Source organism: Budorcas taxicolor, chromosome 22 (assembly GCF_023091745.1).
Source record: "Budorcas taxicolor isolate Tak-1 chromosome 22, Takin1.1, whole genome shotgun sequence".
Taxonomy (NCBI): domain Eukaryota; kingdom Metazoa; phylum Chordata; class Mammalia; order Artiodactyla; family Bovidae; genus Budorcas; species Budorcas taxicolor.
The window spans coordinates 1,191,258-1,207,496 of NC_068931.1; the positions used below are offsets into that span (position 1 = coordinate 1,191,258).

Sequence of the window (16,239 nt, forward strand, 5' to 3'; positions counted from 1 at the left end):
CGTGGTAGAGCATGGGCCTCCAGGGAGGGCCTGTGCGCATGGCCGACACCTGACTGGAGTCCTGGGGCAGAAAGCACTCTGCTAGGGGTCATTAGTGGTCCACCTGCTGGGAAAGCTGTTTAGTTAAAAATAAAAACCCCAGGCTGGGTGAGGGGACCCAATGGAGCAGCAGCAGCAGCCCCAACACCGTTAAAAAGAAAAATCAACAGCCCAAGAGGCAGCTTGCAGCTCGGAGGAGCTGGGGCTCCCGCCAGGCGGCGGTCTCCAGGGAGGGGCACCGAGTCACTCCCAAGCTGGCAGGGCTGGTGCAGGCGGGCGGGCTGCTCCGGGGAATTGTGAGCAGGGCCCCATCTGCGCCGACTGTGCAGTGACAGCAATTAGGTGTGAGCAGGGGAGGCGAAAACACAGACAGGAGCCGCGCCTGGCTTTATAGGGAGCAAGACAAAAACCCAGCCCACGTGTTCGTAAGCCCCAAGACAGCAGAGAATGTGCCCGAAAGTCCCTCCAGCACCGGAGAACACAGCCTCGTCTGGGCACCGGCCTTTAGGAAGGACAGAACGTGTGAAGACGAGATCTCTGGCCCTCAGCCAACGTGACCAAGTCCGGAGGAAGGGAGATTCAGACACAGACACAGGCTAGAGAAGGCAGAGGGATGCCAGGAGGCTGCGGCCCCGCCCGCCCATCACTCACCTGGTGTAGGACGTGGGGGACCGTGGCCGGGCCCACGGGTACGGGTGCTGCGGCACCGACAGGTACTGGTCGCAGAAGGCGCCCTTGCGGATGTGCTGGAAGGCCGCGAACTCCTCCGGCTGGAAGTCGGGCGTGGGCGGCGTGGTCCCCAGGTCCTCGCCCGCCGGCTCCACCTTGAGCGCCACCGCGGGCGAGTGGTCCAGCGTGGTCTTGCGGGCCTTGACCGGGACGCCGTCGCCCAGGTCCAGGCTGCTGTCGGTGCTCAGGGCGTTGATGGCGGCCACGATGGCCGAGCTGGTGTACTGTGTGGTGTTGCCCAGCCAGGTGTCGTCGGTGACGCTGACCCGCGGCGAGCCCTGCGGGGACGGCGTGGGCGAGGGGTGCGGGGAGCAGGACAGCTGCCGGCCGTTGAGCCCGTATTTGCGCTTGTTGCAGGGGGATGAGGGCCTGGACGTGCGGGCCCCCAGCCAGCTCTCCTCGGTGACGCTGGTGCGGGGGGAGGTGGAGGGCGAGTGCCGCGGGGACCCGAGCAGGCCGCAGGCCCCCAGGCCGCGGGGGAAGCCCTCCTCGGGGTCTGTGGTCTTGGGAGACACGCAGGGGGACTGCCAGGGGGATGTCTGCGGGGACGCATACGGGTACGAGAAGCTGGACTCGTAGGAAGAGGCCTCAGAGTTGCAGCTTCGGGAGGACAGGCTGCTGGCGGGGCTCAGGCAGGAGGGGTCACGGTAGGCCTCCAGGCTGGGCAGGTTCAGCGTGGCCGTGGACGGGGACCGCTTGGGGAGGACGTCCTCCACGTCCACCTCGTGCAGGAACTGGCTGCTGCTGTGGTGCAGCCCCAGGTAGGAGGTGATCTCGATGCGCGGGCTCTCCAAGGCCGGTGCCCCGTTGGGCCGGATGCCGCCCGATGACAGGAAGTAGCCAGAGGGCCCGCTGTCCACTGCCCCGCCGTACCCCACAGTGGAGACGCCCGTGGCCGAGCTCTGCAGGTCGTGGCATGGAGCAGGCAGTGAGGGGTGCGCCGCAGAGAGGGGCAGGCCTGCACCCAGGCCGGGGGCGGCGTAGCCGTAGTGCTCTGGAGGGAAGAGGGAGATGATGAGGGCCTGGACCAGGGGTGTGGGGCCCCCCACCTCTGACCCCGACCCCTCAGGCCACTGAGACGGGCCCCCCACCCGCAACCCCGACCTCCCGACCCCGCAGGCCACTGAGATGACCCCACTGCTCGCCCGCCCTGGCCTCACCCTCAGGGCCCCTGCCCCTCTGGCCCTCCTCTCTCCACTCCAGCTGTGGCCTCACGCTCAGTCACGCGCCCACTGGGGCTTCCGTCTGCCCACACGTCCTTCCTGAAGAGCCGCATGCGGGGCCCCATTTTTCTGCTTCCACTCGAACACTGCCTCCCCCAACCACCCTATCCCAATCCCAACCCCCCAGCCCGGCACGCATGTCACCCTCTCCCACTTTATTTTCCCCCCGTAACGTTGATCATCCATCATGTCTTCCACCAGAGGAAACCACGGGTTTCAGGGTGGGGGTGTCAGAGCCACCCCAGTGCGCCCTGTGGTCCACTCCTGTTTCCAGTCCAAACGGTGCTGATTTGTTCAATGAACAGATGGACAGGGTTTAGACCCAGGGTGTCAGATCCTGGGACCGGGACGTTTAAGGATGTTGTAACAGACTGATCACCAGAGACAAAGAAAGCGCTGAGGTGAGCACACAGTCTTCCGGGCCTCTCACCCAACCTCTGACAGTGACTTGGGGCCCAGGAATCCTTTCAGCAGAAAAGCGAAGCCGAGGGTATTGATGTACAGCCATAATTTAGCTCTTTACATGTTAATTATACCCTCAGTAAAATATGTGTAAGAAATCATTACTAGCGTAATTAGTCATTTTTAGCAGCAAACCACACGCCTGGATTTCCGATTTGAACAGACGGTTCAAAACTGCTGGTTCCTCGTGACCGCAGCCTGGAGCCGAGTCTCCCAAAGTCTCTGAATAATGGAGCCACTTGAGGAAACCCTACACCACCTCCCCGGCCCAGCGCACCAGCCCGGAGACGCTTCATCCAGCCTCCAGGCTTCTGAACCTGCCTGGACAGACCCTAGAGCTCAGGGGCCTCGAACCGCAGGCTCAAACACCACGGATTTACCAACGACAACGGGTCCAGCTTCCCACATCAGGGGAGATCTATTTCCATTCTCGCTTATTTCAGAAGGAGCCTGCGACCACCCTCTGGTAACCCAGGCCCTTACCACCCTTGCTAGTGAGGAGCTCTGGCTTTTACACTCTGAAGTACCGTCCCATAAAACACTGTTCTCAGCTGCCCCCTAACAGGGCAGGCCGGGAGAGCACGCAGGCCCGCCCTTCCCCCAGGTCTCGCAGGCAGCCTATCTTTCGGGGAGAAGGCGTCCAGATGCTCAGAGTCGCTGCTGGAATCTAAACGGCCCCGGAGCGAGGCTGAGCGGGACTAGAGCGGGAAACTGCAGCTGAGGGAATCGAAGCTCCAGGGTGCGGGGAGGAGGCGGGGGCGGGGGGGGGGGTAAGCGGATATGCAGACACCCCCTCCACTCCACCAGCCCCGCCGTCCCCACCCCCACCCACCCCCACGCTCCCGAGGGGGATGGAGGGACCCTCCTGGGGCTGCCAGGCAAAGCTGCCCTCAACCTCCTCACACCAACACCCGCAGTCTCACCGACACTTCAACACAAAAACCATGGTGAGAATCAGATTACCATCTTTGTAAAAAAGTCCAGGAAGTTAACCCTGCAAAGGCATGTCCAGAAGAGGTGGTCAAGACTTCTGAGAAGCAGGTGGCCCGGGGGCTACAGGTCAGGCCGCTGAGGCCCTGGAAGACCCACCCACCCTGCAGGGAGCCCTCAGGACAGGTGTGGACACACCCACCTCAACCTGGGCCGGCGGAGGTCCTGGACACAGAGGGGCCGGGGCAGCAGGTAGGGGCACCTCCCACAGGAGGCCCCGGGGCCCCTTTGAGGGTCTGACCCTCAGGGCAGGACCAACTGGACAGTGGCGTCAGCTGGAATCCTCGTTACTACGGGAGCCTAAGCACGGCTCTGTGCTTCTTCCCAAAGGCAGGCGCACCCAGCAGGACTAAGGGCCCCTTCTGGCCACAGAGCGGTGCACACCACGTGGACGTCCCAGCCTTGTACACAGACCTCCGACTCGGAGGGTGCCCTTCACCATGGCCCAACTCTCCAGACCATTCGGACCAGAGCTGCTCGTTCAGAAAACAAACAGCTGTTCCCAGTGCTGGTGAGGCTTCAGGCAAGAAGTCAGTTGTCAACCAGTCCAACTAAAAGCAGGCCGGCCAGCCAGGCTGGAGTGTCCAGCAGTACCACCTGGACAGTGAGATGCGATGAGGACTGCGATCGAAGAGCGGAATATCAACAAATCGTGTTACCCGTGAACATGGCAGGGATTTCTCAACACGTGGCTGTGCCGTGTTCAGTGTGTCCCCAGACCATGGGTGAGCCATGAAGGCGTCGCGGGGGTCAGTGAGGACCGGCCTCCTCTCAGGCGGGTCCTCTCGACCACTGGCGCAGCACCTGGCTCCATCTCGGGGAGTGGGGTCACCCACCCTGGCCCCTGCCCCCCGCCCACACACGGGCCCCTCTGCCAGCGTGCTGGTCACACGTTGCCCTGAAGCAGAGGGACAGGCCAGCCTGGCCCAGCACCTCGGGGGCCCCTTCCCAGGGGCAGCAGCTGCTAGGCGAGCGCACTCCAGCGCCTCCATGACGTCCGTCCTGGAGGTGGCCCCACCCGGGTGGCCAGGACACCATGCAGGCCCCCCGGGGGGCGCAGCCCCCAGGCCTGGCTGCCCCGGGAGGAGTGACCGTGCCCCAAACCGGATGCCTTGCTCTGGGGCCACCGTGGCTCACAGACTGCAGCACTCAGCGAAGAAGGGACTTCATTTTAAAGACAAGTTGCCAACTCCAGGAGGGGAGCCCTAGCAGGAAGCGCACACAGCACGCAAACCAGGCGCAGAGGGCTGGCAGGCCACTTCCAGCTCCCAGAGCCTGCGGGGCCTTGACGGGGTCTAGGAAACAGATTCCATGCTGCCCGCTCCACCAAACAGTATGATGCAAATCTGCCATTTATTTCAGGACTTACGGCTGATCCGACCCCTGAACTGCCATTTGTTGGCAGGAAGGCAATTCCAAGAATTCGAAGAACAATCCTGCAGTTAGCAGAGCGAGCCTCGGCCCCACCACCGCCTGCCCACAGGACTCGCCACGGCCTGTGGCCCGATGGGGAAACCGGCGCAAGGGTCAGACCCCCAGAGCCTCCCAGGAGGGCCACTGTTTAACCCAGGTCTGTAGAGAACGACGGCTCAGTGAGGAAAAGAAAGGCATGAGCCTTTATTAGAACACAAACAGGACCCCCTATGCACGAGTTTTCCTTTAATAAACTATGAGGCGAAACTCCTAAGTGCCTGAACTTTGTTCTGAGCTCAGCCGGAGCCTGAGACGAAGACCTCCCTTGCAGGACCAAACGCCCACAGGTTGCTGCCAGCTGCCCGGGCCTGCCCGCCCTGGGGGGCATCTCCCTGCTCCCCCCGCCCCATTCCCACCCAATTTGGGCTTATTTCCCACCTGAACCGTATTCAAATCTGAGTTCTTTAACTATTCAAAGGGATTATATTTACATGGGATGGAAATATTTTCAGCGACTTTCTTAAAATCCTGAGATGCCCAGGCTGATTCACGTCACGTCAGGCAGCACCAAAGGGCTCGGCACCCACGACTCTGCCACTGCCTCCGGAGCCTGGCTGCCCACCAAGGAGGGTCATTAACTCACAGCGCAGAAGTCTAGGCAAATACCAGGAAGAGTCTATTCAAGAAGCCTTAATGTAATGGACGTTCATAAAACCGTGCCTCATCTCTGAAGACAGACACAGCCTTGCCTCCAGGGCCGACCCCGACCTCTTGGTGGACACAGATGGATGCCAGCGTGGAGCCAGGGGACAAAGCGTAGCTCCCGGCCCGTCCAGTGCCCACGGTGAGCTCCACCCTTAGCACGTCCAACAGGCCAGCATGGGCAGGAGTGTTTCCTCTCATTCTGAAAAACCACTGATTCCAGAATCACTCAGTTGTGCTAGATCTGAACAACCGGTACCCTGCCTGCAGTGCAGGAGACCCTGGTTCGATCCCTGGGTCAGAAACATCCCATGGAGAGAGAACGGCAACCCACGCCAGTATTCTTGCCCGGAGAATCCCATGGACGGAGGAGCCTGGCCAGCTACTATCCTCCCGGTCGCAAAGAACAGACACGTTTGAGCAACTAACACTTCACTGTACGATCAACAAAAAAGTTGCCTGGTGTACCTCCACTACGGCCAACTGCGTCCTGGCAGGCTCCTGACTGCTCAGGCCCTCCCTGCCAGTGAGGTCAGGACCCCTCGCCCTTCCCGGGGAGCGGCAGGGACGCGGATGCACTGCCGGACGCGCTCCCCCACACCCACCGTGGCTGCATCGTCACAGCACCTCGCTCCCCGTCGGTCACAGACCCTGAGAGGGAACGCGACACGCGACTTTTGTTTTTCATTTTAAGGAACATCCCCTTCAGCATTTGCTGGGGTTGAACCGCAGGACACGAAGCTAGAAATAGAACTGGAAGCAGCCTGGCAGCCAGGCCAGGCCTCCCGACGCCTCGCCAGGCCTCCTCTCCCCGTGGCAGGCGCGGCCCCACAGGGCTAGATTATAGCTTCGCTATAAGGCAGTGGAGACAAGACAAAGCACAACAAAGCCACTCCTCGCCAGGACCTTTCTGTGCAGAGCCGCTGACTGAGCAGGGGCGGCCTGGCCCGCGGGTGACGGACAGACACGTCTCAGGGCCAGTCAGCCACCTGCAAGGCAGACGCTCCAGAGGCAGAGCAGCCGGCCGTCTCAGCCTCCCGAGGCCCGCGGCTCCGAAGCCCAGCCTCGCGCCTCAGGTCCTCCCCGTCCAGGCCCCTCGTCTAAGGGTCCAAGACATCCCCAGGCCGACTCGCCCCAGCCGCTTCCCCCGACAAACTCCACGGAGGACTGACGCGTCCTCTGGACGGAGACGCCGGCGGAGTGTCTCCGGAGGTCTGAGCAAGCCGAGGGCGCGGGCCCGCCGGCCGGAGGCGCAGGTGCGGCGCTCGGCCTGCGTGGCCCCGGGTTGGCCGGCACGCTGGGTTCCGGGCCCGAGGCCCGGAGGGCTGCGAGCGAGCAGGACACGTGGGCCCCTGGGGTCTCGAGGCCACCACCAGCACTGAGAGGGCACTGAGAATAAAAACTCCCAAGTCTTCCTTTCCTCAGGAAAGGTCCCCGCTCTCGCAACAACCGTGAGCCCCCACCCGGCACGGGCGAGGGACCCGCCCCCCGGCGGCCAGGAGGCCCCGCCCATTTCCTCCTGCGTTGCCACGGTGACAGCCCCAGCTGGGCGGCCAAAATAACTTAGAAAACAGGAGCCCGGGGCGGGAAGCCGGGCCACGCCCGCCCGGCCCGCAGCAGAGCAGCTATTTCCTGAGACCCAGAGGGAAGCAGCAGCAGGAAGCCTCCCCGGGAGGGAAGCCCCCCGCCAGCCTCCTCCCCAGTGGGGCCAGGGCAGCCCCTGTTGGGCAAACAACACCCTGCCCAGACCAGGGCGGGTTATTTTTAAAACTCTGCTTGCTTTCTTCCAACAAATGGTGACTATCGGCACCTGCCAAGCTCGCTGCATATAAGGAACCCCAGCACCCAGGCCTCCTCGAACGCGGGGGTGTCACTCACTCTGGAGCAAGAGGTGGCATAAGCGACAGGTGACAGGTGAGAAGATGCCACTCTCACTCAGAATGGTGAGCGTGAGGGGCCCTGTGGTCAGGGAAGGCTGAGTCCTTTTGAGAAAGTGCCCATTTTGGGCTGAGTATAAATCCCCTCCCAAGCTCTGTCACCTCACTTCACAATCAACCTCAGAGTTGGTCAGTCATTCACTTATTTCTGTCCAAGTTCATCCCAGAAATAATGTGAAGTCATTTCTGTCACCCATTCAGAGCTGAAGAATTTAATATAACAATGTAACCATTAACTTAATAATTACAGTTTAATGTTAGTATTTAATAAGAACAAGAAGACTGTACTTTATTCATAGCTTCTGAAACTTAGAAGCAACCAAGATGTCCTTGGGTAAGTGAATGGATAAACTGTGATCCAATCCAGACGAGATATTATTCAGCACTAGAGCCATCAAGTCAGGAAGAGGCCTGGAGGAGACGCAAGTTGAGTGTCACTGAGTGAAAGGAGCCAATCTGAAAAGGCCGCACCCTCTGCGTCCAGCGTCCCAACTGTAGGACACTCTGGGAAAACTAGGGACACAGTGACCAGGTCAGTGGTCGGGGGCCGGGGAGGCGGGATGAACAGGGGCGGGGCAGCAAAAGCGCTCTGAATGACCCCACTATGGTGGACACGTGTCGTTACACATTCATCCAAACCCACAGGATTAAACACCCAGAGGGAACATTATGTAAACTACAGACTTTGGGTGATGATGTGTCCATGTAGGTTCATCGACTGTAACAAACGTCCCATCTAGGGGAGATGTCAATAGTTGGGGGGCTGTGCCTGTGGGTGCAGGGGGTTCACAGGAAATCTCCATACCTTCCTCTCAATTCTGCTGTAAACCTAAACCTGCTCTAAAATAGTCGTAACAAAAAGTATGAGTGTCTCTCACATAGATAGATAAAAAGGGATGCTTTCTTCTAATGCCATGACAAGGTGAAGGCACCACCTCACCTCTGCCCAGAGCTCTCTCCAGCTGCCTGATGCCCCTCCACCAAGGCCCGGTGAATGCTGGGCCCCAGGTGCCGGTATCCCGGAGGCATTCCTGCAGGAGGCTTTCCTGGGACAGTGGTCCCTGGAGGCTGGGGTGGGTGGGGGTATCCACTTGGCAACGATGCTGAAGGAGCACCTTGAGAATGTTGCTCAGCTTGCTGTCAGGGGAGCAGACATGCGCAGAGAGCGAGGGGGCTGCGAGGCCTTCCCCCGACTCCAGGGGACTCCCAAGCACAGGCCTCTGCGCTGACCAGGTTAGCCTTCTGGGGCGGCACAGCCTGAGGGCACAGGATGCGCGTGGCACTCTGTCCCCACCCGGCTTTCACCCCCTGGAGCGGCCAGGGGAGCGGTTCACACATCAGGCCTCTCATCAGATACATCTGCTAAGGAGACTGGAAAGGGGGCTGGATACCCAGGGAGAATGCACGCATGCTGGTGGAAACAGCCCAGACAGCCTAGCCAAGACCTGCGTCCAGACAGCCAAACCCAAGCTCGTCCAGAAGGCCTGCGGGGCCCGCTGCTCCACCTCGAGCCCCACATCTGCTCAGAAAACTGCCACGCTCTCCCACCCTCGCCTGCCTTGGCTGCCACCCACCCAAAGGCCTGGGGACCCACAGCCCAGGAAGAGGAAAAGGGAGGCCATCCAGGGAGCACTGATTCAGGCCACATTGGCCTGGTTGGAACATTTGTTTTTTTAAAAAACGAGCAGGACGCTGCAGTTTTAAAAGAGGGGTGGTGAATGATACGGAAAATATTATACAGTCATTGCAGAGCTGGGCACCCAACGGTGCCAAGCTGCTGGGCTCAGCTTCACCACTTCCCCGCCACGTGGGCAGGGCCAGAGAGAGTGTCCTGAAGACAAACAAAAAAGGAGGCTGACAGGGGACACAAGAGACAGGTGGGGGGCCAGGCTGCAGGGAGGGGCTCCGGGCTCCATCCACTTGGGGCGGCCTCCAGCTCAGGCCCAGTCTTCCTGCAAAACTGGGTGACTGCTCAACGTCTCATTCCTGTTGGAGAGCACACACCCCGTCCCTGGGCTGGAGGGTTCCTGCATCAGCTGCCTGTTTAAGTAGAACCTTTATTTTTGACAGAGAAGAGAAAATGAAAGAAAGAAAAGGCCGGCGAACTCGGTGGTCGCTGGGCCTGAAGGCTGCTTCCGCTGGGACTTTTCTTGGTGGGGCGGGAGGTTTTAGCGCTGAGGGCACAAGGAGCCTGGAGGGCAGACGTAGGGGCCCCTGGCCCCCTCCCCGCGGAGGCCTGGCGCCCTGTCCCCTGACAGGAGCAGCACCCACCGCGCCCTAAAGAGGAGGCCCCTCCAGCGGGACGGTGCCCGGAGCCTAGCCCATTTGGCAAGGCGACCCTACGACCCCAGAGGGCCTCCCCCGCCGACCTGCTCGCCCCTCAGCTTGACCTGTTTTTTGCCCGGGCGCCGCGGAGGGTGGGACGGAGGCCGGGGGGCGCCCCGGGCAGAGGGGCGGGAGCCGGGCGCGCCTCCAGACCGGCCCCTCCCGACGCGGATCCGCCGCCCGCCCCGCGCCCGGCCGCGCACCCACCTGCGGGGGCCGCGACGGCGCCCTCGTCGCTCTGGTTAAACTCGAAGAGGAAGTCAAAGTCGAACTCCTGGTCTTCCTCCAGCCCCGTCATGTTGGGTCGGGGTCGGGGGTCAGAGGGCCAGGGCCGGAGTCGGGGTTCGAGGTCAGGGGTCCAGGGTGGGGGCCGGGGCTCGGGTTCCGAGTCCGAGGTCAGGGTCGGGATCAGATTCAGGGTCCGGGGTCTCAGGGGCTCCGGGGTCTCAGGGGCTCCGGGGTCTCAGGGGCTCCGGGGTCGGGGCCTAGGGTCGGGGTCCCGGACCGGGTTCCGCGACCGGGCGCGGGCCGCGCGCACCTGTGGTCGCGCCGCCGGGACTCGGCTGCGCCCGGGCTCGGTCGCGCGTCCTCGGTAACGTGACTCCCGCGCCCCTCCCCCCGGCCCTCCCCCGCCGCGCCCCTCCCCCCGCTGTTTCCGGGTTTACATAAACAAGCGGCTCGCCGGCCGCCGGCTTCCGAGTTTTAAATAAACTCTGCCCGCGATCCGGGGCGCACGCCTTTCACTGGCGTCCCGGCTCCCCGCGCCCGGGGCCCCCCAGGAAGCTCTCGGGGTCGGCCCCCCAGCGCGAGGGAGATCCCCGAGTGCCTCCCGGGTCTGCGCTCGGGGGGTGCACTGGTGCCGGAGAGGGGCACACGGGGTCTCCGGCCACCTCCGTCCGCCCGGCGGCCCGAGAACCCCTGCGGCGGGAGCCGGGTGGGCAGAAGCTGGGGGTGCGGACAGGACCTGGCGGTCGACCCCCGCCCGCCCGCAGCCTCGCTCGGGGAGGCGGGCGCAGCGAGCGGCATCGGCGGCTCTACCGGGGAGGGGGCTGAAGGGAGGGGCGCAGAGCCCGGGACGCGCGGGCCTGACCACAGCGGCTCCGCTGAGCGGCCGAAGGGACCTCCGGGCGGCCACCCGCCCCTAGGACAGGGAGCCCCCACTTCGTCCTGACGAAGCCCCGCAGGCCCGGCCGGCTCAGAACACCCTGGATGGCAGGGCCGGCTTTCAGAGGAGCAGCTTCTTCCCAACCCACACGCACGACACTGCGCTTCGGCCCGTGCAGCTCAGATCCACCCCCCCCCACCCCTTCCCCGAGAGTCAGGAGGTGGGAGGTCGTGGGGACGCCCGGGCCGCGCTGCCGCCTTCCCGCGCGGCCTGCTACCGGCAGGTTGATGCCCAACTGGCTACCTTTCCTTTTTGTAACCCCGCTCACTTTAGTCCCTCAAATTCCTGAAACACGCGTGCAAACGCCTGTGGGCCCACGAGTAGACTGCCAACCATCCCTGAATGACCCCAGGGCTCCCCCAGGCCGAGCGAGAAGAGGGGGAGCCCGCGGGGGGTGACACCCAAGGCCGGGGCGCAGAGCAGCGTGTGCGCACAAAGTCCGTGTAGAGCTAGGCCCGCCTGAGACCAGCCCGCCCCCGGCCCAACTGGACTTTCTCCCAGCCGTTCTGACTTCCCCAGGGTCTTGGCGCCCCGTGAAAGCAACATCTGGAAAAGCCCGAGAAAGGTGATCAGGACGGCGGGGCGGGGTGAGGGGGGTGGCGCGGAGAGGCAGAGGATCGCCCACGGGGGAAGGAGGCGGTGCTCAATGGTCCGTTTCTGCGATTCGGCTGCTAATCCTGCCTGTCGCGTCCTCCCCTCTGCCCTGCAGGCCCTCGGCCTCTGGGGACCAATTTTTTCCGGAAGCAGAGAACCTGGGAGTCACCCGACACCCCCCAAACCTCTTCTCTCTCTCAGGACCTTTTCAAACGGCTGGTTTTCTCCCGTGATAAACTATAGCTCACTTTGGCCTGATTTAGTTTCTAATAATAGTCCTAACTTTGAGATGTATGTTGGAGGGCTGTTTTGTTTTAGTTTGCTTTTTTTGCTGACCTTCAGGCAAATGGAAGTTCTGTTTTCCGTTCAGAAGCCACAGCATTTCATTTTTCTCTCTTTTCGTTGTTTTTTTTTTTGTTTTTTTGTTTTTTTTTTTTTTTAAGTTCAGCCACTTTCTCACCCTCGCCAAAAACTTACACACAAACTAACAGCCTCTACCCACTGTTTATACCAAAACGTCTCTCTCGACTGTTCTGTTCTGGAGAAAGTGGGTTTATCCTTCCCGGTGGGCCGAGTCCCCCAGGGTCAGGATTTAGGTCTGCTTTGTCCCAAGGAGGAGCTGACCCCTCACCAGCTTTTCTAACTGGTCCCCTCACCAGCACCCCCAGTGCCTTGCGTCTTGTAAATGGTTTGGAGCTATTTGCCAATTCAGCAGACACTCCTGTCTTGATGGAAATGTTTAGCTTGGCGCTTCCTCCCAGCGGCGGCGGGTGTGCTCGGGGCCCAGGCCTCCAGCCTTTCGAGCGATGCGGCCACGGGGCCTTTCTAATCTGGATTAGGAGACGACGCGGAGCGAGGCGGCGGGAGAACAGGGCGGGCTTTGTTCCGTCCTGGAGCGCCCCAGGCATTCCGTATGGTGCAACTTCTGAATGGGTGGTGGGCGTACCTACAAGGCCCGCATTTCTCTGCCTTCCCCACGCGGAAAAACAAGCACAGGGCCTTCCCGAACAACAGGCCTAATGAGCTTTGACCAGATGCTCATTAAACTGGAGGGGAAGGCTGGGGATTCCCTCAGATTCTCAGATGGGCAACCAAAGCCCAGTCCGGCCTGCGGGGAAGGCCAGATCCTTCCGCCAGCCCTGAGCAAGGCAGGCGTGGACCTGCAAACGGGCTCTGCCTCTCACACCCCGCTCCTGTCTGTATGAAGGATTAGATCATGCTTTCTGGTTGGCCTAATTCTGCAGTCCTGATACATGCACCGATATTCGTTTAGTCGAAGGGCATCACCGCGCCCGGCTAGCTGTCTCAGCCCTGGCGCCTTAGAATGTATTCTTAAGTAGGAAACAGGACAAATAATCACCCCCTCATAGATGTCTTTTCTTCTTGTAAGAGAAAAAAAAAAGACCCTTTATTGACGACAGACCACCGACTGCTCAAGTAAAGAAATCTAAACTTTGAAAGGCCCACATATTTAAAAAGCAGTGGTAAGAAATAATGTGGGGGAAACTTTGATGTAAAGTGTCCAAAGATGTAAAATCAAAATCTCGACAACTTTTAAAACTTTTCTGACAGTAACAGCTCATCCTGTAAGCATTATCTACTGCTTACATTTAAACATTTTCTAAATTGGCATGAAATGGTAAGAAACATAAGGTGTATGTTAATATATATCTTCCCTTGATTAAAACTACATAGAAATAACATAAGACATTGAGGCCCTGACCCTCATATGACGTTCTTACATTGAGTTTAGGGTCCTGAGCGCATGTTTGCTGACGATAAGGAAGTTCTCCAGAGCAGGCAGTTTTTGAAAACTGCAGCTGGGATGCAAGCGGGGCCCTCATATTTATCAGAATCGTGCAGCAGGCAATAGCATTTAGTTTCTAGCACGTCCCAGAAGGATGTCTGCCCTTATAAAATATGAGTACTCATTACACATTGGCAGCCTTGGCAGTTTTCTTAAAATAATTTAGACAAAGTACTTCAGCGCTGATAAGGCGTTTGGAAAGGTGTCTCCAGCTTCCACCAGAGCCCTGGCCCTGGTCACCCCTTAGCTCCCGGCTAATGAGGGTGGTGGGGGAGTTCCCGGTGGTGGCGGCTGTTTCTAAGAGCTGAGTGTGAGGGGCTGTGGACCCGAAGCTGCACGCAGGAGGGTCGCCAGCAGACTCAGTCGCGGCCTCGCCATCCCGGGCTTCAGGGCAGATGCTTATGCCATCCTTGTAACTATGAAAAAGTAGCCTGAAACTCGGCAGGCCCTTCCCAAACTGTCCTGAAACATCTACGGTTGGAACTCTCAAATCCACAAGATTGCAAACTGGTTTTGAATTAGGGGCTGCGCCCCACCGCGCCTTTCATCGCTTTTAGTTCTGCGGGTCGAGCCATCGGCGTGGCGGCGCCTCACGGAGCGGTTCCCGTGGCCCGGTGCCTGGAGAGAATCCGGCCCCGGCTAAGTTCGGAGAGGGGAGCAGAGATCCCCACCTCACTGTACGGCTGGTCTTCGAGGCTACAGGGTGGCCCTGCCCCACTGGGGAAGAAACCGGGCCATCCCTCTTTCCTAAAGAAGCCTCGCTTCTCTCCAAAATGTCCTTCTTTTGTGGCTCTGTCGGCCCTAACCTCGCTGGTCCCCAAGCCGCCTGCATATGAACCGAGTTTCTACAGCGGGATCTGCCGAGCGGCTGCACCAGCGAAGGCCAAGTGCGCGAACTCAGCGCTAGAGAAGAGGAGACACCTATTGGCAAGAAGGCGCGTTCGAAATCAGGGCCGCTCTGGGGAAACACCAGGGGGACACCGCTTCCCAATCTTTGCAGCGCGCCCGCTGCGCGCCTGGCTGCCCACGCCCCTCCCCGCGCGCGGACACCAGAGCGGCCTGCTCGCCCCTCCCCAGGCCGGGACCCCGCCGGGCGCAGGCGGGATCGGCGCGGGGCTCAGGGTGCTGGGCCGCCCCCACGCCTCGGGGGCCGCGGTGGGGGACTGCGGCTGCGCCCGCTTACCTTCCTCTGCCGACTTCATGGTGCCGCCGGCGGGCGCCGAGGGCCCCAAAGTTTCTCCGCTCCCGCCGACTGCAACCGGAGGGCCGAGTGGAAACTTGGAAGGGACTGGAAAACTGGTACTTGGCATCCACGCGGCGGCGGCGGCGGCGGCGGCGGCAAGCAGGAGGAGGAGCGGGAGAAGTGGGCGCCTCGCGCTGCCGCCCGGGGTCGGGTCTCCCGCGAAAGGCCCCCTCTACCCCGGCCGACGCGCTCCGGCCCGGTCTCAGCTCAGCCCGCGCGCCCCAGAGAAATGTGGTGGGAGGGTGTGTTCGCGCGTGGCGGAGCCGGGCTGCGGCCCCGGGAGCCCCGCAGGGTGGCGGTGGCCGGGGCTCGGAGGTGTGCGCCCGTGCCCCGGTCCCCGCGCCCGGCCGCCCTCCCCGGCGCGGTGACTGTGCCGGCGAGTTCGGAGTCTCTGAGTCTCGCTCTGACGCAGGGCCGCGCTCTGCCTCCTGCCTTTTTAAAGCTGGAAAATACCTCCCCCGCCTCCCCGCCGGCCCGGCCGCTCCCGCGCCCCCTCCCTGCCGTGACATCACGCCCCCGCCCGCCCGCCCGAGCCGGCGCTGGGCCCGGGGGACCAGCCGCCGAGAGGCCGCCCCTCCCCGCGCCGGGCCGCCGCTCGCCCGTCCCGTGGGGCGCAAGTGGGGCGGACAGGGGCGCACGCGGAGAGGCCGGGGCGCACCCGGCGCGCGGCCCGGCCCGGACGCCTGGGTCCACGCGGGTGTCCTGAGAGAACCGCACTGAGCTTTAATGAGGGGGGCGGGGCGGGGCGGGGAGGGGGCCGACGGGGGTGCCGAGAGAGCCCTGCATGCTGAAGTCATTATGTAAAATCGCAGGCTTCCCCCGCTGTGGAAATTTGGAAAAGCGCTTCCACTGGCAGGCCCGAGAAAGGAAATTCCCATCCCGCTAAATTACTAACAGATTGCACGGCAGTCCCGGGACGTGGAGTCACTGTCATTTTTCTCCTGTAAATATCTGAGCGACCCAGATTGCCTGTTGCACGGCTGGCTGGCGCGGGGCGGCGGGGGGGCCGTGGAGAACCGCGAGCCCCTCCCCGGGCTCCCAGCCGTCGCCCCCGGCCGGCCCCGAGGGCCAGGGCGGTTTACCGGCGCGACTGGGGTTTCCAGCCGACGGGGGCTGGTCCGCTCGCCTCGCGGGGGAGGCCTCTCCAAGCGGCTGCTTCACTTCACTCTTTCCTCTTTCAAGCCCTCCTGCTTCTCGGTGCAGCTTGGCGGCCAAAACGGGACAGTATTTTCGTGTTGGCCTTGGATGGAAGGGACGGAGTGTTGGGGCAGTTAAAATGTCTGGTGTATAAGAATTATAAATCTATTGCACGACACCCTATGTGGGTTAAAATAAACCCAAAGCAGAAGACGTGTCTGCCGCGGGGACCAGGAGGCCTGCGGCTCGCGGGGGGGGGGGGGGGGGGGTGCTCCCAAAGGACTCCACGCCCGGCAGTCGGGGAAAGGGGGGGTTCCACGCTTGACCCAACGGGGGGGGGGGTTGCCCTGCCCTCGGTGCGACATTAAACAACAGGAAGGCGCCCGGCAGAGGCATGCCCACGTCACCACCGCGGTTGTCGGTTCATCCCAGTGGAGTCGGCCCGACTGGGCGCAGGCCTCCCCTGGGGGTCT

General features: G+C 61.7%; 1 protein-coding gene across 3 annotated transcripts in view; it reads right to left on the reverse strand.

Moving 5' to 3' along the window:
* NFATC1 (nuclear factor of activated T cells 1) overlaps positions 1 to 15,023 on the reverse strand; it is an 89,809-nt gene extending 74,786 nt beyond the window's left edge. Inside the window, exons 1-2 of one of the 3 annotated variants that reach the window (XM_052660248.1) lie at positions 14,570 to 15,023; positions 691 to 1,762 (exon numbers count right to left, since the gene is read on the reverse strand). In XM_052660248.1, the coding sequence (XP_052516208.1) occupies positions 691 to 1,762; positions 14,570 to 14,696 (1,199 nt within the window). In that variant the 5' untranslated portion in view covers positions 14,697 to 15,023. Of the gene's footprint in view, positions 1 to 690; positions 1,763 to 10,027; positions 10,379 to 14,569 lie in introns of those variants that run through there. The other 2 variants (XM_052660250.1, XM_052660249.1) reach the window with 2 other exon arrangements.
* Positions 15,024 to 16,239: the final 1,216 nt, after the last annotated feature.